General features: G+C 44.9%; 1 protein-coding gene across 1 annotated transcript in view; it reads left to right on the top strand.

The window, feature by feature from the left end:
- The window catches only part of gucy1b1 (guanylate cyclase 1 soluble subunit beta 1), a 167,670-nt gene that overhangs the window by 65,775 nt on the left and 74,387 nt on the right, over nucleotides 1-27,508 (top strand). Inside the window, exon 9 of the mRNA XM_048539724.2 lies at nucleotides 25,932-26,129. Coding sequence (XP_048395681.1) covers nucleotides 25,932-26,129 — 198 coding nt within the window. The remainder of the gene's footprint in view (nucleotides 1-25,931; nucleotides 26,130-27,508) is intronic.

The raw sequence follows: 27,508 nt of genomic DNA, 5'->3' as shown, positions 1-27,508 counted from the left end.
TAAAATTCAGGAGCATTTGGGAGGGAGGAGCTTTGGTTTTGCAAACCAAAATAAATGGTGGCATTGCAGGCCAACTTTGGTTTTTTTTTGGACAATGATACCCAGCGTGGGACACAGTATGTTCAACCCAAAATGTAGCCAAACTAAAATGTGATACCGCTGAAACGCGACTTGCCAACTTGATACTGGATGCCCTGACTGATTTGAAGGCAAGTATGCCAAATGTTGTCTTAACTGTCTGTAATTGTGTTGCACTTCCAGGGAGCTATGAATTTGCACCCCAAGATCCCTATGTATATCAGTAGCCCCAAGGGCCCTGTCATTTACTGTAATAGTTTTCTCTTGATTTGACTTCCCAAATTATATTTTATTATAATTTTGTCAAACATTAAGATTGACAAGTCACCAGGCCCGGATCAGATTTGTCCTCGGCTGCTTTGGGAAGCGAGAAATGCAATTGCTTCGCCACTTGCGAAGATCTTTGCATCCTCGCTCTCCACTGGAGTCGTACCTGAGGACTAGAGAGAGGCAAATGTAATTCCTCTCTTCAAGAAAGGAAAAAGGGAAATCCCCGGCAATTATAGACCGGTAAGTCTCACGTCTGTCGTCTGCAAGGTGTTAGAAAGGATTCTGAGGGATAAGATTTATGACCATCTGGAAGAGCATGGCTTGATCAAATACAGTCAACACGGCTTTGTGAGGGGTAGGTCATGCCTTACAAACCTTTATCGAGTTTTTTGAGGATGTGACTAGAAAGGTTGATGAGGGTCGAGCTGTGGATGTGGTGTATATGGACTTCAGTAAGGCATTTGATAAGGTTCCCCATGGTAGGCTCATTCAGAAGGTCAGGAGGAATGGGATACAGGGGAACTTAGCTGCTTGGATACAGAATTGGTTGGCCAACAGAAGACAGCGAGTGGTAGTAGAAGGAAAATATTCTGCCTGTGGTGAGTCAGTGGTGAGTGGGGTTCCACAGGGCTCTGTCCTTGGGCCTCTACTGTTTGTAATTTTTATTAATGACTTGGATGAGGGGATTGAAGGATGGGTCAGCAAGTTTGCAGACGACACGAAGGTTGGAGGTGTTGTTGACAATATAGAGGGCTGTTGTAGGCTGCAGCGGGACATTGACAGGATGCAGAGATGGGCTGAGAGGTGGAAGATGGAGTTCAACCTGGATAAATGCGAGGTGATGCATTTTGGAAGGTCGAATTTGAAAGCCGAGTACAGGATTAAGGATAGGATTCTTGGCAGCGTGGAGGAACAGAGGGATCTTGGTGTGCAGATACATAGATCCCTTAAAATGGCCACCCAAGTGGACAGGGTTGTTAAGAAAGCATATGGTGTTTTGGCTTTCATTAACAGGGGGATTGAGTTTGAGTCGTGAGATCTTGTTGCAGCTCTATAAAACTTTGGTTAGACCGCACTTGGAATACTGCGTCCAGTTCTGGGCGCCCTATTATAGGAAAGATGTGGATGCTTTGGAGAGGGTTCAGAGGAGGTTTACCAGGATGCTGCCTGGACTGGAGGGCTTATCTTATGAAGAGAGGTTGACTGAGCTCGGTCTCTTTTCATTGGAGAAAAGGAGGAGGAGAGGGGACCTAATTGAGGTATACAAGATAATGAGAGGCATGGATAGAGTTGATAGCCAGAGACTATTTCCCAGGGCAGAAATGGCTAGCACGAGGGGTCATAGTTTTAAGCTGGTTGGTGGAAAGTATAGAGGGGATGTCAGAGGCAGGTTCTTTACGCAGAGAGTTGTGAGAGCATGGAATGCGTTGCCAGCAGCAGTTGTGGAAGCAAGGTCATTGGGGTCATTTAAGAGACTGCTGGACATGTATATGGTCACAGAAATTTGAGGGTGCATACATGAGGATCAATGGTCGGCACAACATTGTGGGCTGAAGGGCCTGTTCTGTGCTGTTATGTTCTATGTTCTATATCACCTCCATACTTGTCCAGATTGGACTCCATCTGCCATTTCTCTATCCAATTTTTCAATGTTCAACTTTTCAACTATTCAGCTAGTCTATATCCTATCGTATCCTCTTTAACCTTCCCCACAGTCCACAACTCCCGTAATCTTTTGTCATCTGCAAATTTAGTAATCAGACCACTGTTTTCATCCAGATCACTAGTATATATTACAGATAGGTCCCTGACTCATCCTTGCTGAGAACCACTGGTCATGGACCTCTGAAAAATTGTCCCTCCACAACCACCCTCTGTCGTCTGTGACCAAGTCAGTTTTGTATCCAACTTGCCTAATCAAATGTGATTTTAATCTTTTGGATCAGCCTACCATGGGGTCTTGTCAAGTGATTTAATGAATTCTATGTAGACAGCATCTGCCCTGCCATCAATCATCTTTGTCACGTCCTTAAAAGGAGTTCATTACTTCTTTATCAACCCTAAATCTTCAATAACTTCCCTATCAGTGATTATAGGGTTCACCAGCCAATAATTTCCTAGATTATCCCTGTTCCTCCCTTTTCAAACCAAGGAACAACACTGGCTATTCTTTTTTTTAATTCCACTTATGACTCTGTGACTGTCAGTACGGTATACCGTACTATGTATACTATTTGTAGTAGGTCCTTACGTTCACTCAGTATTGACAAGTTACTTGCAATACCACATTACTTCTGCTCTCCTGACATAACCTTTTTTTTTGTAGCTCCAGGATTGTTCAGCTGATCAGGAAGCAGCTTTTTTACTTATAAGCAGTTTGGCCCCACCGAAATTCCTCAAGAAAGGATCTTGCATTGGATGGTGTGGAATCCATATTGGTCAATGTGAGGAGAAGATGACACTTGGCGGTGGGGGTTTAGTATGTAGTTAAGGTAGAAAATCTGTAAGGCAGGGAGTAACACAAGGTAATACAAGTTTCATTTTTTAAAAGAAAATACACCTTATGGTGACTATTCTTTTGTAAACCAAGGAAATTGAATCATCAGATAGTCATGAAGAATTCAGTTTATTTGGAATAGTTTTTAAAAATGTGTTGTGGATACAACCAGGCACGATGCAATTTTGAACAAATACATAAGGAGATAGTAAGAGCTGCTGCTGCTAGAGCCAAAGATAAGTGTTGTGCTCCTTCAGCTCCACACGTCAGGCAGCATCAGAGGAGTAGGAAAACTGATGTTTCGGGTCGGGGCCCTTCTTCAGAAATGGGGGAGGGGGAAGGGAGCTTTGAAGTAGAAAGAGGTGGTGTGGTGTTGGGGTTGGGGAAGGTAGGTGGGATGGTGATAGGGGAATGCAAGTAGCCAGTAGTGGGGATTGGTCAGTGAGATGGGAGGAGGCAACGCCTGAGGAAGTGAGTTCTATAAATGGTCTTGATAAAAGGTTCATAACAAGGTTGAATTGAACCTTGCAAGTGGAAATGTGGGATGGAAACAACTGTGCTATAGTTTAATAGAGGTAATTATGTGAGAATGAGGCTGATTTGGACTGGGGAAGGAGATTAACAGGGAAAGATGATTGATCAATGGCAGACTTTTTTTTAGAAAACTTCAGAATGGCATAGAGAAAAGTCTTGATTAACCCTAGAGAAGTTTTAATTTAAGGACAGTGTCAGATTGTGTGACTTTTTTTCAATGTGGCAAAGATTAGTGTTTTTCTTTTAAGGCAACAAAAGATGACCAATAGTGGGAGAAAATAAACTACAGGTGCAAACCAGGAAATAACATAAAAGCAGACAATAAAATCATTGTTGAATACACAAAGGATGAGCGATAGCAGTGAAAATTGGCCCATTAGAGAACAAGGCTGGATAAATAATAACGGAGAGCCAGGAACATGGCCAAAAGTGTTGAATAAATACTCTTGTATCAGTCTTTGTTTTAGACGAATAGCATTATATATAGCATTCCAAAACACAATAGTCAAAATGCTGAAAATAAGGCATGAAAAGGTTGCCACAGTGGGTCAGTGGTTAGCACTGCAGCCTCGCAGCACCAGGGACCCGGGTTCAATTCCAGCCTCAGGTAACTGTCTGTGTGGAGTTTGCACATTCTCCCTGTGTCTGCGTGGGTTTCCTCCGGGTGCTCCCACGGTCCAAAGATGTGCAGACTAGGTGGACTAGCTATACTAAGTTGCGTGTAGTGTTCAGGGGTGTGTGGGTTATAGGGTGATGGGTCTGGGTTTGATGCTCCAAGGGGCGATGTGGACTTGGGCTGAGGGGCCTGTTTCCACACTGTGTAGAGAATCTTTTTAAAAAAAAAAGCAGTAAATATCCTGAGAGAAAAAAGTTGCTGGAAAAGCTCAGCAGGTCTGGCAGCATCAGTGGAGGAGAAAACAGAGCTCCAAAGAGAGAGAAACACAGTTGGACAGACAGTTGCTCTCTGGAGGGTCTAGGCCCGAAACGTCAGCTTTTGTGCTCCTGAGATGCTGCTTGGCCGGCTGTGTTCATCCAGCTTCACACTTTACCTTGGACAGACAAAGGAGTTGCTAACAGTCAAGCTGGGACAGCGAATAGTTGTTAATGGGACTGTTAATGACTAACAACAGGGGGTGTGTAATGGCGGGCTGTGATAAGGCCTAGTGTGTGGGGTTGGGGGCTGGGACATGGGGAAGTTTAGGCCCTAAAATTATTGAACTCAATATTGAGTTTAGAGGGCTGTAGGGTCCCCAAGTGGAAAATGAGGTGTTGTTCCCCTGGCTTGCGCTGGGCTTCATTAGAACACTAACAAGCTGGAGACACAGATATTGGCCAGGCAGCAAGGTGGTGCATTGAAGTGGCAGGCAACAGGTAGTTCAGGGTCTTTTTCTTTGCGAGCAGAACATAGATGTTCTGCGAAGCGGTCAGCAAGTCTATGCTTTGTTTCCCCAATGTAGAGGAGCTCACATTGTGAGCAGCGAAATGTACTAGACTAGATTATGTAAAGTGCAGGTTCACCCGGAAGATATGTTTTGGCCCTTGGATGCCGAGGAAGGAGGAAGTAAACAGGCAGGTGTTGCACCTTCGCCAGTTACAGAAGGTGCCTTTGGGCTGCGGGAAGGTGTTGGAGGTGAAGGAAGTGTGGAGCAGGGTGTCGTGGAGGGAGGGGTCCCTGCGGGAGGGGAATATGTGTCTGGTTTTGGCATCTTGCTGGAGGTGGCGGAAATGGCATCTGACGATCTTCTTGCAGTTCCTCCGTCTCCATTGCATATGTTCAGATGAGGCCAATTTGGCCGAATGGCCTTTCTTCCACTCCTATGTCTTCTGGCCTAACTTTGACAAGGGAGCCTCTGAAATGTCCACATTCTTCCTCAACTGGTACCTTGGTTTCTTCAAACCTGGACTTACTTAGGGAATATGAAATGGAGACAGGTGTTTCAGGGCAAAGGAATCTCTGCATTTACTTATACTTAGTTTTGTTTTGTAATTTAAGAAAATCTAGGTAATTGCAATAACCAGGGAAAATGACACAATCACCTATTAAGAAAGGGTGGCATGGTGGTTAGCACTGCTGCCTAACAGTACACAGGACCTGGGTTTGATTCCAGCCATGGGTGACTGTCTGTCTGTATGGAGTTTGCACATTCTCCTCAACTCAGGATTCCCCAGCTCCATTGTTGACAGGACCCTCAATCGGGTCCAACCCATCTCCCACACTTCTGCCCTCACCCCTTCTCTTCCCTCCTGCAACAGCAATAGGGTTCCCCTTGTCCTCACCTACCATCCCACCAGCATCCACATGTAGAATATCATCAGACGCCATTTCCGCCACCTCCCACCACCAGACACCCATTACTCTCCCCTCCCTTGTCTGCCTTCCGCAAGAACCATTCCCTCCGGGACACCCTGGTCCCTACCTCCTCCCCCAACACCTCCTGAAAGCCCAACAGCACCTTCCCCTGTAATCGGCGAAGGTGCAACACCTGGCCGTTTAATGGCTGATATCTCTGTAGCAAGCCGGAGACAGTGTTCCAGTGAAGCCCAGCGCAAGCCGGAGAGGAACAACACCTCATTTTCCGCTTGGGGACCCAACAGCCCTCTGGACTCAAAATTTGGGTTCACTAATTTTAGGGCCTAAACTCACGTGTCCCAGCCCCCAACCCCCCCACACCAAGCCTTGTTATCACACAGCCTGCCATTACACACCCCCTGTTGTTAGTCACTAACAGTCCCCATTAACAACTATTTACCCTCCTAGCCTGACTGTTAGCAACTCCTTTGCCTATCCAACTGTGTCTTTCTTTCTCTCTTTTGAGCTCTGTCCTATCGCTTACTCCCTACCCCACCCACCTCCCTATTTTCTGCATATAAACTGAGGTTTTCCCAGCCACCCCCTCTTCTGAGGAAAGGTCACCGGACCCGAAACATTAAATGTTTTCTCCTCCTCCGATGCTGAAACGCTTACTCCGTTTTGACTTCCTTCACAGATGTTACCAGTCCTGCTGAGCTTTTTCAGCAACTTCTTGTTTTTTCTACCTGATTCACAGCGTCTGCGGGTCTTGTGTTTTTTAACTATGGAGGCAAATTCAGCCAAAGGCCAGTAGGCCCCCTGGACCTGATGGGATGCATCCTAACTTCCTTTTGAAGGAAGCAGCAATATAAGCGTAATCCCTGAAGACTTGTTAGATTCTGGAACAGTCCAAGAGGATTGGAAAACTGCCAATATAACTTTTTTCAGAAGAGTTGATTTTAGCTCAGTTGGATTTACAGCTGGTTTGCAATGCAGAGTAATTCCAATAGCATGGGTTCAATTCTTGTACCTGCTGAGGCTCCCATGAAGAACTTTCCTTCTCAGCCTCTTTGCTTACTTGAGGCTGAAAATCTGAAATAAGACTTGAGGTATGGTGACTCTCAAGTTAAACTGCTACCAGTTGTTTCTGTCTCTGTCTAATGACAAAGCAGCCCAGTGATTTGCTAGGACTGTTGAGACTTTACCTTAAATTGGTTTTCTGTTCTGGAAGCTGAAGATGGCACTGATACCTGAAAGGGGTGCAGTTAGAGCCAGGCTTCCAGTGCCACCAAGAAAAGCAGGAGCGATAATGATAGTGGTTTATCAATTAGGGGACCAGAAGGCATCTCTGTGCCTGCAGACCTGTCTCCAGGATAGTGTACTGCGCCTTGGTGCCAATTCAGGGATGTCAGCCAGTGGCTGCAGGGCATCTTGAATGCAGAGGATGATGAGACAGGCTGTGATACCACTGATTATAGAAAGAGGGGTTAGGTCTTGCACAAAGATTTCAGGGAGTGAGGCAATGAATTCGAGCAGGACCTTGAAGTTTGTAAACTCTGAATTACTCATGGTGCCACATGCTAGCGAGCACAGACGGAGGAAAGTAGAGCAGTTGAATTGATCGGTTCCAGTCCTGCCGAGGACCGTCCAATGTCCTAGGGGCTGTTTTTACTAATACTGTTGGGGAGGGTTTAAACTAGTGTGGCAGGGGGATGGGAATCAAATGAAGAGGATACTGGATAGAAAGGAGCTAGTAACTAAAGCCTGTAAGGAACTAGATAATGAAGCCAGTGTGACTAAGGGGAAGAGTAGGCAGAGAGCAGATGATGAACACAGAGGGACAGGTCGTCTGAGGCACATTTGTTTTAATGTGAGAAGTTTAGTAAGAAAGGCAGAATAACTTGGGGATAGAGATAATGGGAACTGCAGATGCTGGAGATTCCAAGATAACAAAATGTGAGGCTGGATGAACACAGCAGGCCAAGCAGCATCTCAGGAGCACAAAAGCTGACGTTTCGGGCCTAGACCCTTCATCAGTAACTTGGGGCTTGGTTTAGTACCTGGGAGTATGATGTTATTGCTATGACTGAGACTACTTTGAGGGGAGGGCAAGATTGGCAACTAAATATTCCAGGATATAGATGCTATAAGAGAGGGAGGTAAAAGGGGTGGAGGAGTTACATTGCTGATCATAGAGGCTTTCACAGCTGTGCTGAAGGAGGGCACTATGGAGGACCCAAATAGTGAGGCAGTATTGGCAGAGCTCAGAAATAGGAACACTTGGGACTGTACTATAGGCCTCCCCATGGTGAGCGTGAGATAAAGGTACAAATATCAAGAGGTAATGGAAAGATGTAGGAGCAACAGGGTCGTGGTGATGGGAGATATTAATTTTCCCAATGTTGACTGGGATTCACTTAGTGTTAGGGGTTTAGATGAAGCAGAATTTGTAAGGAGCATCCAGGAGGGTTTTCTAGAGTGTTATGTAAGTAGTCCAACTCTGGAGGGACCATGCTGGACCTGATGTTGGGAAATCAGCCTGGGCAGGTGGTTGAAGTTTCAGTCGGAGATTACTTTTGGAATAGTGATCACAATTCAGTAAGTTTTAGAATACTGATGGACAAAGATGAATGGTCCTAAAGGAAGAGTGCTGAATTGGGGGAAGGCCAACTTTCGCAAGATTCAACAGGAAGTGGGGAGTGTGGATTGGAGCAGCCATTTGAGGATAAATCCATATTTGATATGTGGGAGGCTTTTAAAGAGAGGTTGATTAGCATGCAGGAAAGACATGCCTCTGAAAATGAGGGATAGAAATGGCAAGATTAGGGAACAGTGGATGACAGGTGAAATTGAGACTAGCAACGAGGAAAAAGGAAGCATATGTAAGGTCTAGGTGACTGAAAACAGACAAAGCTTTGGAAGAATATCGGGAAAATAGGACCAATCTGGAATGAGGAATTAAGAGGGCTAAAAGGGGTCATGAAATATCTTTAGCAAAAAGGCTTAAGGAAAATCCCAAACCCTTTTATTCATACATATGGAGCAAGATGGTGACTGGAGAAAGGGTTGGCCCACTCAAGGACCAAAGGAGGGAGGTTATGTGAGGAGTCAGGAAAAAATGTAAGATTCTTAATGAGCACGGTGGCTCAGTGGTTAGCACTGCAGCCTCTCGGCGCCAGAGACCCGGGTTTGATTCCAGCCTCGGGCGACTGTCTGTGTAGAGTTTGCACATTTTCCCCATATCTGCGTGGGCTTCCTCCAGGTGCTCCAGTTTCCTCCCACAGTCCAAAGATGTGCAAGCTAGGTGGATTGGCCATGCTAAATTGCCTGTAGTGTTCAGGGGTGTGTGGGTTATAGGGGGATGGGTCTGGGTGGGATGCTTAAAAGGGTGGTGTGGACTTGTTGGGCTGAAGAGCCTGTTTCCATACTAGAGAATCTAACCTACTTTGCGTCAGTATTCACTGAGGAGAGGCACATGACTGTTGAGGTTAGGGATAGATGTTTGATTACTGTAGGTCTAGTCAGCATAGGGAGGGGAGGGGGAAGTGTTGGGTATCCTGAAAGGCATACAGCATGCTTTCATTCATCAGATGGGCTGTGGAGTACAGGAGTTGGCAGGTCACGTTACGCTTGTGTAGGACTTTGGTTTGACCACGTTTGGAATACTGTGTACAGTTCTGGTGGACAAGAGGACAGATGGGATCTGTCCCAGGTTACTGAGGGAAGAGGAAATAGCTGGGACCTTAACACATCTTTGCAACATCCTTGAGCACGGGTGAGATCCCAGAGGACTGGAGAATTGCTAATGTCCTCTTGTTTAAGAAGTGTGGTGAGGATAAGCCAGGTAATTACAGACTGGTGAGCCTGACGTCAGTGGCAAGGAAGTTGCTGGAGAAAACAGAGGGATAGGATCTATTTACATTTGGAAGAAAAGGGGCTTATTAGGGATAGGCAGCATGGTTTTGTGCAGGGAAGGTCATATCTTAACAACTTGATAGAATTCTTTTGAGGATGTGTTGATTGAGGGAAGGGCTGTAGATGTCATCTATATGGACTTCAGTAAGACATTGCATGGGGTCCAGGGTGTACTAGCTAGATGGATAGGGAACTGCAAGATAATAAAATGTGAGGCTGGATGAACACAGCAGGCCAAGCAGCATCTCAGGAGCACAAAAGCTGACGTTTCGGGCCTAGACCCTTCCTCTGATGAAGGGTCTAGGCCCGAAACATCAGCTTTTGTGCTCCTGAGATGCTGCTTGGCCTGCTGTGTTCATCCAGCCTCACATTTTATTATCTTGGAATTCTCCAGCCTCTGCAGTTCCCATTATCTTGGATAGGGAACTGGCTGGGCAACTGGTGGCAGAGAGTTGTAGTGGAAGGGAGTTTCTCAAAATAGAGAACTGTGTGACCAGTGGTGTTCCACAGGGATCAGTGATGGAACCACTGTTTGTGATGTACATAAATGATGATGGGCAGGAAGGTATAGATAGCCTGATTAGCAAGTTTGCAGATGACACTAGATTGGTGGAGTTGCAGACAATGAAGCGGACTGTTGGAGAATGCAGCAGAATATAGATAGATAGGAGAATTGGGTGGAGAAATGGCAGATGGAGTTCAATCCAGGCAAATGCGAGATGATGCATTTTGGAAGATCCAATTCAAGAGTGAACTATACGGTAAATGGAAAAGATCTGGGGGAAAATTGATGCAGAGAGATCTGGGTGTTCAAGTCCATTGTACCCTGAAGGTAGCAACGCAGGTGAATAGTGGTCAAGAAGGCATACAGCATGCTTTCATTCATCAGATGGGCTGTGGAGTACAGGAGTTGGCAGGTCACGTTACGCTTGTGTAGGACTTTGGTTTGACCATGTTTGGAATACTGTGTACAGTTCTGGTTGCCACATTACCAAAAGGATGTGGATGCTTTTGGAGAGGATGCAGAGGACGTTCACCAGGATGTTGCCTGGTATGGAAGGCACTAGCTATGAAGAGAAATTGAGTGGATTAGGATTATTTAGGTTAGAAAGGTGGAGGTTGAGGGGGGAATCTGACTGAGGTCTACAAAATCATGAGGGGTATAGACAGGGTGGATAGCAAGAAGCCCCCCCACCACCCCCAAGAGTGGGGGACTCCATTACTAGTGGTCATTATATTGAGCTGAGAGGGGAAAGGTTTAAGGGAGATATGCGTGGAAAGTTCTTATATAGAGGGTGGTGGGTCCCTGGAATGCATTGTGAATGGAGGTGGTAGAGGCAGGCACGATAGCATCATTTAAGATGTATCTAGACAGATGCATGAAATGGCAGGGTGCAGAGGGATACAGATTCTTGAAAATCAGTGACAGGTTTATAAAGAGAACCTGGATCGGCACAGACTTGGAGGGCCAAAGGACCTGTTCCTGTGCTGTAACCTTGGTTTTGTTCTTGGTTTTGTTCTTGGTTTTGTTCAAGTTGGTGCAGGAAGGAAAGTTCTAAATTCCCAGATCATTGGGATTTTTTTTTTGGTTGGGGGGTGGGGGGGATTGGAGTGGGAGTGGTGGAACCTCCACAAGCAGGATGGTTTGCACCTTTAACCAGATTGGGATGATGATTCTTGTGAAGTGTTTGCTGGTACTATTGGGAGGAATTTAAACTAGTTCAGCTGTGGCAGGGATCAGAGTGCATTTAGTTTGATAGTAATGCAGCAAAAGGCACCGAGGTGGAGTGAGTTCAGCTCAAAGGAATAACACACGGCTGCATGACCTCTAATGCCAAGCAGCTGAGTGTGGACTGACACATGGAACTGTAATGTTGCCATCAGAGATGTGGTTGCGGGAGGGACAAGACAGGCAACTTGACATTCTAGAATATAGGATCTTTAGGCAGGATCATCAAATGAGGCTTTATAATGAAAAAAAAATGCTGTCACACACCTAATTGTAGCATAGGGCCCCAAACAGTCAGCAGGCAATTGAGTCGCTGAGTAGTCAGTTCACCACGGTGTCAAAAATTATTATTAAGGGAGTTCACCTACATCAGTATTGGTATATTCATACAATTAAATGGTCAGGCGTGGGGGAGGGAAATTCCTTGCAAGGTCTATAGGCAAGCTGTCTTTTTCACTATTTCTGTAAGAGTCTGGAGCTGTGCTAGAGCTAATTATGTAGTAAGCAGCCAGACAGGGGTCCAAGTGACTTTGGGGTTGTAGTTGAGTGATCATGACCCCAAAAGCGCGTTTTAGGTTGTTTTATGGAAAAGGTGAATAATGGCCTTCAAGAAAGGGTTTTGAACTGAGATAAGGCGCATGTCCTTTAAAAAGGACAGGATCTGGCCAAAAGTAAAGTGGGGACAGCTGTTTGAGGGTGAATATACAACACACTAGTGGAAGCCATTTGAAAAGGTGCTTGACAAGAACCATAATAAACTTTGGGTAGATGGAGGGTAATCTAGAGCAAAATATTTCGTTCCCTCAGCTCCATTGTTGGCCCTGAACTGTCCTTCCACCTCCCCACTCTAGGTCACCCACCCCCACCCCCCAACTCTTAAAAGGGCAACACTCACCCAACTACGTGCATAACATTGCTCCTTTTATTTCAGTAATCCCATTAAGCAATATATATGCATCTAACAATTAACTTTTATCCAAGCATTGTGGCTAACATATGTACATTGGCAGGAATATATACAAAAAAAAGCATGCCAACTGCAGTGGCAACTTTGGGTTGAAATGAGTCACCACTGACCTTTTTCAGGGTTACCTCCCAGTAAGCTGCCTCAAATACCTCTGTCCATTTCACAGTATCCTTTTTTTCCTAGCAACCAATGTAGGTATTTCAGCACAGTTAGTGATCAGTCCCAAGCTTGCCATAGTAATTTACAAGTTCCAATAGCGATTTCATTTGAGACATCCTCTGATCTCGGGTCCTTCATGATGGCTTCCACAGTTTGGATCCAGGTAATCTATAGAAGTTGTTTTTTTTTTGAACTCTCATTTCCTTTTTTACTTTGTCGAGCATGTTCCTGCAACCTTCTTTGGATTTCTCCCAGGTTTTTCAAATACTGCACTTTTGGAGGATCCAGTGATGGCACGGGTTGCTCACAGTGCCAGGGACCTGGGTTCAATTCCAGCCTTTGGCGACCGTCTGTGTGGAGTTTGCACATACTCAGTGTCTGTGTGCGTTTCCTCCCAGTGCTCCGGTTTCCTCTCACAGTCCAGAGATGTGCAGTTTAGGTGGATTGGCCATGTTAAATTGCCGGTAGTGTTCAGGGGTGTGTGGGTTATAGGGGGATGGGTCTGGGTGGGATTCTTCAAGGGACGGTGTGGACTTGTTGGGCCAAAGGGCCTGTTTCCACACTGTAGGGAATCTAATCTAACCTAAAATATCGCCCATATTAGACACCTACCAATCTGCTCAAAATTCACTCTGGCTGTTTGGAATAGAGTTGGCACTGATGTGATGCCAAAAGGCAGTCACTTGTAGTGGAACAGTGCCCTGTGTGTTACTAATGTCCATGGTGACAGGGATCCCTTTGTGACCGCACCTGCAAGTAGAGCCACTCTACTAAACAAGTCTTCAATGTATAAAAGTGGGTATTGATTTGGGCATAGCACTGGGTTGATTATGACCTTTTAACGTCACCACAAATCCTCACCATGCCACGTTTTTTAAGATTGGAACAATTGGAGTGGCCCATTCCCTGGTGGTAACTGGTTCTAACATTCCCAGACTCACCAGCCATTCTAGTTCTACTTCCACTTATGCTGGATGGCATACAATATTGGACACATCTCTTCCTTGGATGAGCCTCCTGTTTCAACCAAAGTTGCATTTCCCCTTTGACTACAAGGGAACCATTCTTAACACATATTCAAAATATCTTGCAAACTGATTTATTGAATCTGCCAGCCTATTAACCACACCCAATTTGACCTTATTTAGATGCTCCTGGTGAGAGAAATTTAATGAACTGCTTTCAGTATGTACAGAGGTAATTTGATACACTCGTCCCTGAGGTGCACTTGTACGTAGCTCTTCAGCAGCACATTTGTTCTCTGTCTGGAGTGCCATCTTGGCAGGCTTCAATGGCAGTGCCTTTAGCTTTTCCCTATATGTTGAGTGAGGAATTGGATATTCCTGCACCACTTCCATCTTCACTGTCTTGCGCTCTCTTTTGGGAAGAACCCAGAAATGATCAACTTCATCTCATACCTGCAGGATATTTAAATGAAAATTTGCTGACTGAGCTTCTTTTCCAGATCCACTTTACTGTTGGCCCACTCACTGGCTGGTGGTATGTACCTTAAATCTTGTGCACTGAATTGTTTTGTTTAGACACCCCTCTTGCCTAAGTTGTAGGGGCAGTATAGCCCACATGCTTACATCTGCAACACTGGGCTTCTGGGGTCCAACACATTGACTACTTGTGGCTATATCAGAAGCATGCTATGGCTAGTATCACGTGCTGCTAAATTTCTTCTACTTGATGCATCTGGGCATTGTCACTCAACTCTGTCGCTTCACTGGCAGCCAACACCATTTGAGGTAGCAATTTGTAAAGCTGTCTTAAAAGACCCAGTCTCAACAATCGACAATAGTAAAGACATCTATTTTTATACTGGATTCCCTTCAAGAAAGAAGCCTACATTTCACTTGACTTACCCAATTTCATTAGATAATGGGGACTAGTTCCTAGTGATTCATATACTGGGACCCCCCCCCTCCCAAATTCCCCTTGAGCTGCAGCTTTTTGCAGTCTTTTACATTTAGAAACAAACTTCTATTCAACTTACCAAGGTGCAGAGCATCACATTTTCCATCATTACATTCCATCTACTAAGTGTTTGCACTCTGACCTAACCTGTCTATCTGCCTCTGCAGACTGCTATGGACCACACCAAACCCCCCTGCAAAATAGATCAAGCAGATAGGAGAAATGCTAACTTTTATCATCTTTAAAGACAAGTAGAAATTCTGTGTTCCGAAAGTAATTCCACTCGTCACACCACTCAACTAAGTGAAACACACTTTATTCTTAACCCTCATTAAAAAGCGAACAAGACAGAGAATTGGTATAACTACCTATTTGAAAAATAATCCTGTTACTCTGTTAACTATTAAGCAACAACCATTCCAATATAGTAACATCCCATAAACATGCCCTTGGCAATGGCAAAGTCAGTAAGGGAGACTCTCACGTGCAATTCTGGCAGCAGGAAGATGACCCAAGCTTTTGGCTACAACAGAAAGGTGTAGCAGCTTTAACCACCAAAGCTTCAGCAACTGTTGAAACATGAAATAAGACCTGCTTCTGTGGGAGCCTGACTCCACCCATTCCTGCTGTTTCTGTTCCAATTTTTTTAAAATTCCAAAACATTACAAGCTGTTTGCTTAATTAGCTTGGAGGTGTCAGCTCAGCATGTATGGCTTAATGCCTGTCTCCAAAGACAAAGCCAGGATAAAACAGCTCTCTAAAAGCCATGTTTTCATCACACTATGCTGTCGTCATCATCATTGTTTCCCCATTGTGTCACCTGTAAAATACAAGATGTAGCAAAACAACAATTGAAATATTGGGAATAGTTTGGATTCCCTTGAAGCAGACTGACATTAGAAAGGTTGACCTTGATCCCAGGAATGGAGAGATTTTATGAAGAGGATTAAAACCTTCCCAGAATCTTTATACATTGGGTCTCTGCGTCACGGGTATGCCTTGTTTGGAATTATCTGTGCACATGACCAATCCTGAATGTCTTGTCCAAATGTCTGCCTTAGTTGGCAGAGACAGCAGTTTCTGAATTCTTGAATTCCAGAAATTTGTAGCAGTTGTTGCATGGTACTTGCCTTTCTGCAGATGCTTATTAAACAGACGACAGGAGGACACAGTATGCCCTAACATACTGGCCATACTGCCATACATCATCAATGTGTCAGAACTGACAACAAGACTCCCAGACCACTAGAAATTATGGTGGCCCGTAGCCATGCTACGACAAACTCTTACAAGGATTAAAGACCCCATTCCCATAACATGCAGAATGAATGTGATTTCAACAAATACCATGCAACAATTGCCACAAACATTTGCATTGGACAGACAGGAAGGAAACTAGACATCAGAATACATGAACATCAACTAGCAGCAAAATGGCACTCCAAACTCTCCTTAATATCGGTATGATTCAGACAACGAAGGCCATCTGTTTAACTGGGACAAGGTAACCATTATAGCCCAAGCCAAACAGAGACACACAGGAATTCCTAGAGGCATGGTTCTCAACCTATAATGCAATCAACAAACACATAGAATTGGACCCCATATACAAACCCATACAGATCAAAACTGGAAATGATGCTGCTCACCATAACGGACCAGACAGTATAAATTCCAAGTGGAGTAGAATAACATTGCTTCATTGGAGGCTCCCTGATGATATCACCTAGCATAGTGACGAAATGTCTGAACAAGGACCAGCTAGTTCTGTGAGCAAGTCAACAACCTCACTCTATCTTCTCTCCCTTTTTTGTTTTGCCTTTTTCAAAGATCTACCTCAATGCAATGGGGTGGATTGTAGGACCATCCCATCTGCTGACCCAAAACCATTTGCATCCCACAAAGGTAGGGTATGTTGTCAGATTGTTGCATAAGTACATACTAGTTGAATATATTGTAGATCTTATGGTGAATTAATCCGGGTGGCTCACTATATATGCCACAGCTGCCAACTCAGCTGCTTGTGCACTTGTGGTCTTTGACAGTTGGAGGACCCTACTAACCACTTCTCATTTTTGCTCATCTTCCATACAGATCCCTCAGCTAGTTCTCCATTCTCCATTCCGTACATTTGAAGATTAGTCAACAAAACCTGAACGGCGATTTGTCATTCCCCTACTGTTCTCCTGTTTCTGCTGATCTGCCCATCTCTTGTGTTGGGTGTTCCCTGTATTCTCTTCACCAATAGTCCTCTCCTTTCTCCTTTTGATACAAATGGAAATTGTATTTGCTGTCACCTCCTGACACTCATAATGTGTCTTCTGGTAAATTAGTTACCTGCAAACATAGTGCCTCTCTCTTAAAATAACAACATGCATCTAGCAATGTTTCTGGCTACTGTGTAGTCATTAATATGTCCATCTAGCATCTGAACAGTATGCATTCCCTTAACAGACTCAACCCTACAATGTGGGTAAAATGTTATACCATGGAATTCCACCATTAATGCTTTTCACATGCGGGATATCGATTCTGTACTGGTGTGAGCATGTGGGAGGCTAGGCTACTGATCTCATTGCAAGAGATGCATGGTCAATAAAGATGGCCAATATTGTGGAATCTGTTGTAGTCAACTCTAAGGAGAATGGTTCAGCTGGATTTGGGATTTTTAGGGCAGGAGCATTCTCCAAACTGTTTCAGAAAGAAAGTTGCTGGAAAAGCTCAGTAGGTCTGGCAGTATCTGTGGAGGGGAAAACAGTTAATGTTTCAGGTTTGGTGACCCTTCGTCAGAACCCCGAACTCTTTCAGTTATTTATAGCTTGCTTGTGTCCCAGCCTCCATTTCCATGAGGCATTTTACTTTAGTAACATTTAGTGATACTGCCTTTGTGGCAAAACTGTTGATTTTATGGTCTCCACAATACCCAATCGAGCCCAAAAACACGCTTAATCCCTCCACATTTGTTTCAATCCATTGTTGATCTGTGTCTTTTTCTGGTGGTGTTAATACCACTCCTATGTAACTCACATACTGTCTCGTTATCTGAGCCTTTTTTGGGTTGCCTTTTTAACTCAGGCTCCTTTTTGTAGGGTTGAGTCTTTTAAGGGCATGCATACTGTTCAGATGCTGGATGGACATATTAATGACTACACAGTAGCCATAAACATTGCTAGATGCATGTTGTTATTTTGAGAGAGGCACTATGTTTGCAGGTAACTAATTTACCAGAAGAGACACCGTGAGTGTCAGGAGGTGACGACAACTCATTCAGGAGATCATCATGCTCCTGTTTTCCTGATACAGAACATTGATAATTTTGCTTCTGCAGTCTGGCCTTAAAATCCCATAACCCATTTCTTAACCTCTGGAAGTATTGGGCTGTTGTGAAATCCCAGTGACAAAGCTGTCCACATATATTGCTAGATAACAAAGTGTGTAGCTGGATGAACACAGCAGACTAAGTAGCATCTCAGGAGCACAAAAGCTGATGTTTCGGGCCTAGACACTTCATCAGATGATCGTTTCTGACATGCTGCTTGGTCTTGCTGTGTTCATCCAGCTAAATGCTTTGTTTTCTTGGATTCTTCAGCATCTGCAGTTCCCATTCTCTCTAATCACATATAGTGCTGTGCATTTAAAGATAAATACAAATTTATACTGGCATTCCTTGGTCCGTTACTTTATATCTAGCACCATAAACTGCTGAGCAGATTTACTCCATTTAATCATGGTTTCTGGGCAAGTATCACTGGTGCCACTTATTTAGTTCTTCTTAATTCTTTAGAAAGCGGGACATAACACCAGCGCTTCATCGGAGGCTCACTGATGATACCTAGAATGGTGATGAAACGTCTGAAAATGAACCTTCCAGCTCAGCGGGCAAACTCACATCCAGAACCTCAAGCTGAGCTACAAATCTTCTCAAAACTCGCTTCTTCATAATTGTCAGTTAGTCACTGATTCTCGCCTGGTTTCTTTGTTTGGCCAAATGGGTGAATTGTTCGTAGAGGTGACTTGCTTTGACAGCACCCTGTACCATACTTTGCACTGCCTTTTTTCTATTGCACCTTCAGCCTGCTTGTGGAATCCATACTGCTTTTTGGGGCTTTACACCCCTCTCCTTGCATCTGTCAACTGTCATGCTTATGTTTGTTTGTCAAATACCACCTGGTTTTGTTCAATAATTCCTTGGGCTATCAGGTCCTTACTCCTGTCAGTAGAACTGATCCATGTTTCTCCCACTGTACACAATCTGTCCTTTTTTGTACTGCCCGACAGGGATTTCAGCTAAAAGGATGAACAAAACAAATAATTACAGCACAGAAAAAGACCCTTAAGCTGTCCAAGTCTGCACCGACCTGCTGCCTGTCACATCTAAAATAGCCTACCCTTCCAGGGACCATATCCCTCTTCCCACTCTAGTCACGTATTCATCAAGACTCGCTTCAAAAGTCACTATAGTATCTGCTTCCGCTACCTCCCCTGGCAGTGAGTTCCAGGCACCCACCACCCTCTGTGTTTTTAAAGAAAATCTTGCCTTGTACATTACCTTTTAAACCTTGCCCCTTGCACCTTTTAAACCCATGTCCCCTGGTAACTGACTTTTCCACCCTGGGGGAAAAAACTTCTGACTGTCCACTCTATCCATGCTGTTCTTAACCTTTGTAGACCTCTATCAAGTCACCCCCTCAACCACACAGCTAATGCTCTCCATTACAAGGAGGGAACTACTTGGGAAATCTTTTCTGCACCTTGTCCAAAGCCAATGCATCCTTCTGGTAGTGTGGTAACCAGAATTGAATGCTCCATTCCAAATAAACTCACTTATTCCTGGCATTTGCCATGTTATACAGATCAACGTACAGTTCTGCTCTGGCCACATGATCACTTCCCTGATATGCTGTTGCTTTGCTGAAAGTGCTGCTAATATAATCAGATGTACCAAGTTACCTTTCCTATTTGCATATCTAAAGGGTTAGTCACTTGTTTTATTTGAGAATGTCCCATAAAACCACTAACAGATGTGCTCAGTGGTGTGCGGCCTCCAACCCTGCCCCAACTAAGGGGCTTCCTGTTCTATCTTATTCTGCATCTCTCAACCATATTGGAGAGGCATGAGACGATCATTGTAAGTTGTGGTATAACCCACTTGTTGCCTCACTTGGTGTCACATTGTTTTGCGGTGCATACTGGGGTCCTTCTGGTGGCAAGGGTTGCGCCTGCATCTGATTTATCCTGACCTCCAAAGGTTTGCACAATCTCTGGCATAGTGATTAAAACATCTCCATAAGCCATTAGGGATCCTATGATTCTGTGCAGTTGCAGGTGAAGCTCCTCGTCCATGCCTGTGTCCTGTTCCCACCATTTGATTGGTTGTTGGTTCCCCTTGGGACTGGTCCCTTTCCTTCATTTCTCCATGCTGTCTCTTGCTCTCTAAGAGGTGCCGTTCATCTTCTGTGTTTTGTCTTGCTGCCTCCTCCATGCTCTGACTATTTTTGCAACAATCACGCCTCGGTGGGTGTTGTCAGGAAGGGTCAAACATGTCACATGCCTCTTGTGATTCTTCTGTCTCGAGGGACATCAGTGTATGGACATGCATCTTTTGACAACTGGCAGGCAGCTAAATTTTGCTGATGTAGCCTTGGGCTGTGTATGCTGTAGAACACTAGTCACAGACTTGCAGTAAACATAGTTGGGTGCTCTCCATTCCTCTCTACACTTTTTTTTATTATTCAGGGGTTGCACTGGGTCTCTCCTAGCCCCCGTGGTTGTCAGTACACCCTCCGTTAACTCATCTGAACCCCATCCTGTGTTTTGTGGCTCATGCAAGGTTGTATGTGTAGTGGGATGGAGACATATATCAGTATTTAGTTTTTTTTTCTTGTTCTCATTATCTAACCTGTGTGTGGTTTGTTGCTTGTGGGTGGCTTGTAACAGCTCCTGGGGGTCATCCCTCAGCTGACCATTCCCTAAACATCTAATGTTAGGGAGGTGTGGTTGTTGCACTCCTAGCACTGCTGGCTGCTGTTTCCTAGAGATCAGAGGTGCCATAGAGGTGGTGGGAATTTGTCCAGTCCCTCTTAACCCATTCCCCTGGCTTCTCTCCATATTTGTCTGGTTCATGTGATGGCCTTCCCGAGTTGATGTCACTGTCTTTCTCCAAGCCCACCTCAAAGGATGGAGTCACAAACCTGAATGTTATCACACTTTTGTGCTGATATCAAACTCTGTCTTCTCTGCCTGCTTCATATGATCACCTGAGGTCCACTTTCATTGTTGTGCTGACTTATGCACTTCATTCATTGTTTCCAATCACAACACTGTTTCTCTTACTGTTAATGGGAACTGCAGATGCTGGAGAATCCAAGATAATAAAGTGTGAAGCTGGATGAACACAGCAGGCCAAGCAGCATCTCAGGAGCACAAAAGCAGACGTTTCGGGCCTAAACCCTCCTTCAGAGAGGGGCATGGGGAGAGGGTTCTGGATTAAATGGGGAGGTGGACCGAAGATGGAGAGAAAAGGAGATAGGTGGAGAGGAGAGTATAGGTAGGGAGGGGATAGGTCAGTCCAGGGAAGACGGACAAGTCAAGGAGGCAAGGTGAGGTTAGTAGGTAGGAAATGAAGGTGCGGCTTGAGGTGGGAGGAAGGGATAGGTGAGAGGAAGAACAGGTCACGGAGGCAGAGACAGACTGGGCTGGTTTTGGAATGCAGTGGAGGAAGGGGAGATTTTGAAGCTTTTGAAGTCTACGTTGATACCGTTGGGCCGCAGGGTTCCCAAGCGGAATAGGAGTTGCTGCTCCTGCAACCTTCGGGTGGCATCATTGTGGCACTGCAGGAGGCCCATGATAGACGTGTCATCTGAGGAATGGGAGGGGAAGTTAAAATGGTTCGCGACGGGGAGGTGCAGTTGATTATTGTGAACTGAACGGAGGTGTTCTGCAAAGTGGTCCCCAAGCCTCCGCTTGGTTTCCCCAATGTAGAGGAAGCCACACCGGGTACAATGGATACAGTATACTACATTGGCAGATGTGCAGGTGAACATCTTAATATGGAGAGTCCTCTTGGGGCCTGGGATGGGGGTGAGGGAGGAGGTGTGGGGGCAAGTGTAGCACTTCCTGTGGTTGCAGGGGAAGGTGTCGGGTGTGGTGGGGTTGGAGGGGAGTGTGGAGCGTACAAGGGAGTCACGGAGAGAGTGGTCTCTCCGGAAGGCAGACAAGATTAAGATTAAGATTAAGATTGACAAGTCGCCAGGCCCGGATCAGATTTGTCCTCGGCTGCTTTGGGAAGCGAGAAATGCAATTGCTTCGCCACTTGCGAAGATCTTTGCATCCTCACTCTCCACTGGAGTCGTACCTGAGGACTGGAGAGAGGCAAATGTAATTCCTCCCTTCAAGAAAGGAAATAGGGAAATCCCTGGCAATTATAGACCGGTAAGTCTCACGTCTGTCGTCTGCAAGGTGTTAGAAAGGATTCTGAGGGATAAGATTTATGACCATCTGGAAGAGCATGGCTTGATCAAATACAGTCAACACGGCTTTGTGAGGGGTAGGTCATGCCTTACAAACCTTATCGAGTTTTTTGAGGATGTGACTAGAAAGGTTGATGAGGGTCGAGCTGTGGATGTGGTGTATATGGACTTCAGTAAGGCATTTGATAAGGTTCCCCATGGTAGGCTCATTCAGAAGGTCAGGAGGAATGGGATACAGGGGAACTTAGCTGCTTGGATACAGAATTGGCTGGCCAACAGAAGACAGCGAGTGGTAGTAGAAGGAAAATATTCTGCCTGTGGTGAGTCAGTGGTGAGTGGGGTTCCACAGGGCTCTGTCCTTGGGCCTCTACTGTTTGTAATTTTTATTAATGACTTGGATGAGGGGATTGAAGGATGGGTCAGCAAGTTTGCAGACGACACAAAGGTCGGAGGTGTCGTTGACAGTGTAGAGGGCTGTTGTAGGCTGCAGCGGGACATTGACAGGATGCAGATATGGGCTGAGAGGTGGAAGATGGAGTTCAACCTGGATAAATGCGAGATGATGCATTTTGGAAGGTCGAATTTGAAAGCTGAGTACAGGATTAAGGATAGGATTCTTGGCAGCGTGGAGGAACAGAGGGATCTTGGTGTGCAGATACATAGATCCCTTAAAATGGCCACCCAAGTAGACAGGGTTGTTAAGAAAGCATATGGTGTTTTGGCTTTCATTAACAGGGGGATTGAGTTTGAGTCGTGAGATCTTGTTGCAGCTCTATAAAACTTTGGTTAGACCGCACTTGGAATACTGCGTCCAGTTCTGGGCGCCCTATTATAGGAAAGATGTGGATGCTTTGGAGAGGGTTCAGAGGAGGTTTACCAGGATGCTGCCTGGACTGGAGGGCTTATCTTATGAAGAGAGGTTGACTGAGCTCGGTCTCTTTTCATTGGAGAAAAGGAGGAGGAGAGGGGACCTAATTGAGGTATACAAGATAATGAGAGGCATGGATAGAGTTGATAGCCAGAGACTATTTCCCAGGGCAGAAATGGCTAGCACGAGGGGTCATAGTTTTAAGCTGGTTGGTGGAAAGTATAGAGGGGATGTCAGAGGCAGGTTCTTTACGCAGAGAGTTGTGAGAGCATGGAATGCGTTGCCAGCAGCAGTTGTGGAAGCAAGGTCATTGGGGTCATTTAAGAGACTGCTGGACATGTATATGGTCACAGAAATTTGAGGGTGCATACATGAGGATCAATGGTCGGCACAACATTGTGGGCTGAAGGGCCTGTTCTGTGCTGTACTGTTCTATGTTCTATGTTCTAAGATTGGGGATGGAAAAATGTCTTGGGTGGTGGGGTCGGATTGTAGATGGCAGAAGTCTCGGAGGATGATGCGTTGTATCCAGAGGTTGGTGGGGTGGTATGTGAGAATGAGGGGGATCCTCTTGGGACGGTTGTGGCGGGGGCAGGGTGTGAGGAATGTGTTGCGGGAAATGCGGGAGGACGTGGTCAAGGGCGTTCTTGACCACTGTTTGGGGAAAGTTGCGGTCCTTGAAGGTGGACATCTGGTATGGGCGGGAGTGGAATGCCTCATTCTGGGAGCAGATGCGGCAGAAGCGGAGGAGTTGGGAATAGGGGATGGAATTTTTGCAGGAGGGTGGGTGGGAGGAGGTGTATTCTAGGTAGCTGTGGGAGTCTGGGCTTGAAATGGACATCAGTTTCTAGCTGGTTACCTAGGTGGAGACTGAGAGGTCCAGGAAGGTGAGGGATGTGCTGGAGATGGCCCAGGTGAACTTGAGGTTGGGGTGGAAGGTGTTGGTGAAGTGGATGAACTGTTCGAGCTCCTCTGGGAAGCAAGAGGTGGCGCTGATACAGTCATCAATGTAACGGAGGAAGAGGTGGGGTTTGGGGCTTCTGTAGGTGTGGAAGAGGGACTGTTCCACCTAACCTTCAAAGAGGCAGGCATAAGAGACTCTCCCTCCCATTCCTCAGACGACATGTCCATCATGGGCCTCCTGCAGTGTCACAATGATGCCACCTGAAGGTTGCAGGAACAGCAACTCATTCTGCTTGGGAAGCCTACAGCCCAATGGTATCAATGTGGACTTCACAACCTTCAAAATCTCCCCTCCCCCCACTGCATCCCAAAACCAGCCCAGCCTGTCTGCCTCCGTGACCTGTTCTTCCCCTCACCCATGCCTTCCCCTCACCCATGCCTTCCCCTCACCCATGCCTTCCCCTCACCCATGCCTTCCCCTCACCCATGCCTTCCCCTCACCCATGCCTTCCCCTCACCCATGCCTTCCCCTCACCCATGCCTTCCCCTCACCCATGCCTTCCCCTCACCCATGCCTTCCCCTCACCCCCAAGCCGCACCTCCATTTCCTACCTACTAACCTCTCCCTATTTATTCCAGAACCCTCTCCCCATCCCCCTCTCTGATTGAAGGGTCTGGGCCCGAAACATCAGTTTTTGTGCTCCTGAGAAGCTGCTTGGCCTGCTGTGTTCATCCAGCTTCACGCTTTGTTATCACTGTTTCTCTTTAGCTTTTATGTCAGTTTCTCAGTGTTTGTTTCTGGTTCATGTGCATGAAGACTGCATCTGTCTTTGAATTTCCAACCTTTTCAGTCATTCTTTTATCTTGTCTCTAAGCTGAGCTACCTCTGTTTGCAACTTCAGCTGTTGCTGCTGGCTTTCTGCTCGGTCTGCCAAAATAAGTCTACTGCTACAGCTTTTTGCACTTAAGGTTCCTATTTCCTGTAATTTTGTTTTTTGCCATACTCCAGTGAATATTCCTATTCCTGTACCTGTCGTACCAGTATAATATCTTTCAACCACTTCCTAGCCATATACTGTTGAAGAAATCCACTCCTCCAGTCGGAGTATTTGGACCCACTGTTCTTAGTGCTGTCTTGTTTAATGTGTCTGCTGTTTATTTTTGTCTTTCTTGCTACTAAATTTCCTCCACCTCCTTCCTGCACCTATTTTCTTCAGTGTGTTGGTAAAATGAAAGGTTACTCAGTCCAGCGTGGAAGTAACTTGAAGCTATTTCTTATCACCCACCGAGGGATGCCAAATTCTGTTGCCTGTCTCTGTGACAGTAGTATGTATGTAGATCAAGATACAGTGGAGACTCTTAAAGCTGTATAAAGCTCAATTAATTATTAAGTACTTAAATGAATAGCACGCACTTTTTAACCACTAGAGATTTCAATCTCTGTCTTTGACTACCCTGGTTTCTGTAATTAACCTCAAATGTTATTAACTGGGAAAGTGGCAGCTGGCCAGGCTGAAACTTTTTTTGATCAACTTTGTGCCTCCCGGTGTAGGGTACCGCCTGCAGTGTTGATATTCAAGGTTCTGTGAAAATACATGCTTCTCAGGCTGTTTGTGCATAGGTCTGTATGCCAAGTGTATGCCTCATTTCGGAATTACCCATGTACCTGACTGATCCCAAATGTTTTGTTCAAATGAAGGCCTTAATTGGCAGAGAAAGCAGTTTGAATTGCTGCAATTTTAGCAGACTTGAGTGACTCAGCATAATTCCACTCCCATAACAGCTCATTTGTGAAGTCTCTGATCCCTTCCTGTTATCTTCAGCCTTGTCCAACAATAGACATATATTTCTAATCACCAAAGGAATCACAGGTAATGGGGATAAGGCAGGAATGCAGAGTTCAGGATTCAGATCAGCCATGTTTTCATTGAATGTTGGAGCAACTTGAGCTTATTGGCCTATTTCTATCTGTTATGGTCTGATAGTTGCAACCTTTATTGAAGTTATTGCTGCTGTTTTCTGTTCATAAATTAGTCATCAATCCAGTCACAACCTGAATTTTGTGGTGGAGGCTTTTTGTGAAGGATGAATTTTGAGTTGTCTTTCCTGCCCTTTAAGCTATCTTTGCAATGAATAAGCCGTTCTAACACTGTTAAGATACCTGATGTACAGTGATAAATTGTTTGTATTAAGTGAACTTTTGGAAAGGCAATGCAAAATACTCAAAAGTATTGTAGGACTAATGCTTACTGATTTTAAAACGTCAGTATAAATGAAAAATGTTCTCTTTACCAAATTCTTCAGTAATAAAAACATCTCTAATTCAATTCAGTGTGATGAACTTGGATGATCTAACCAGGAGAGGCCTTTATCTCAGTGACATCCCGCTACATGATGCAACACGAGATCTTGTTTTGCTTGGTGAACAATTCCGAGAAGAATACAAACTCACACAGGAACTAGAAATTTTGACTGATCGGCTTCAGCATACACTTCGTGAATTAGAAGAAGAAAAGAAAAAGACAGACAGGTACACCATCATTGGGAATCATTCAAGCTAACAGCTGAGAGTACAGTGAATAAGAGAACTGTGTTTTCTAGGTGGGTTAGAGATGCCAAGACTTTTCTCTAGCACAAAATGTATCAGGAGAAAATTTTAAGATTTGGTATATTAGAGATTCTAAAAATTGAGCTATTTGGATTTATAGTAAGGAGAGAAACTTTTTCCGCTAGCAAGATCTCTTAAACTTAGCTTTTCTCAAAAAGAAATTCAAACATGAACTTGAACTTCAGTAAAGTTTGATTCGGCAAGCTATTTGGAATGCATTGCCTAAAAATGCGTTGGAAGCAAATTCAATGGTAACCTTCAAAAAGGAGTTAGACACACATTTGAGGAGGATAGTTTCTAGGGCCAAGAGTTGGGACTAATTGGTAATTCATTCAGTGAGCTGCTACAGCCATGATGGATTAAAGACTTTTCCCATCATATGGTTTTGAGTTATTCCTGATTTTTGATTTGATATGCATCCCTATCTGGCATAAGAATAAAGCAGTGGAGGTGCCTCAACTGTGGCTAACAAGGGATATTCGGGACAGTGTTGAAACCAAAGAGGAGGCTTATATATTGGCCAGTAGAAGTTGCAAATCTGAGGACTGGGAGAAATTTAAGTTTACCAGAAGAGAACAACTAGTTTAGCTTGGAAGGAGAAAATGGCGGCAATCCTGCAGAAAATGTTAAAACTGACTGCAAAAGCTTTTATGGATATGTGAAAAGAAAAAGGTGCCTTGCAATTAGAATCAGGTGAATTCATTTAAGGATTTTGCAAAGATTTTTAGCTCAGCATGTGGGTGAGGTTGTTGATTTGCTTGCCCAGCTGGTTTGTTTTTGTTCAGATGTTTCATTACAGTGCTAGGTAACTTCATCAGTGAAGCCTCCAATGAAGGATGATGTTCTATTCTGTTTGGAATTTATACTGTCCAGCCTTTTATGGTGAGTCATGTCATTTCTGGTTCTGTTCTGTGTGGGCTTGTATATGGAGTCCAATTCTGCATGTTGATTTGCATTATGGGTTGATAAGACATGCATGGGAATTCCTAGAGGTGTTCTGTTTGGCTTGGGTTACCCTGGTTACATCATCCCAGTTAAACAGATGGCCTTCATTTGTCCAAAGGTACTGATATCAAGGAAAGTTTGTCGTGTCATTCGGCTGTTAGCTGATGTTTGTATATTCTGATGGCTAGTTTCCTTCCTGTCTGTCAGATGTAATGTTTATTGCAGTTGTTCCATGGTTATCTGTAAACTAAACTATGTTGGTTCTGCATGTCATGGGTATGGGGCCTTTAATCCTTGAGTGTTTGTCATAGCTACATAGTACACTCTGAAGGCCAATGTGTAGCCACAGTAGCCCA

Source organism: Stegostoma tigrinum, chromosome 1 (genome assembly GCF_030684315.1).
Source record: "Stegostoma tigrinum isolate sSteTig4 chromosome 1, sSteTig4.hap1, whole genome shotgun sequence".
NCBI lineage: Eukaryota > Metazoa > Chordata > Chondrichthyes > Orectolobiformes > Stegostomatidae > Stegostoma > Stegostoma tigrinum.
Note: the sequence above shows the minus strand (reverse complement) of the source record. Positions and strands in the feature narration are given on the sequence as shown.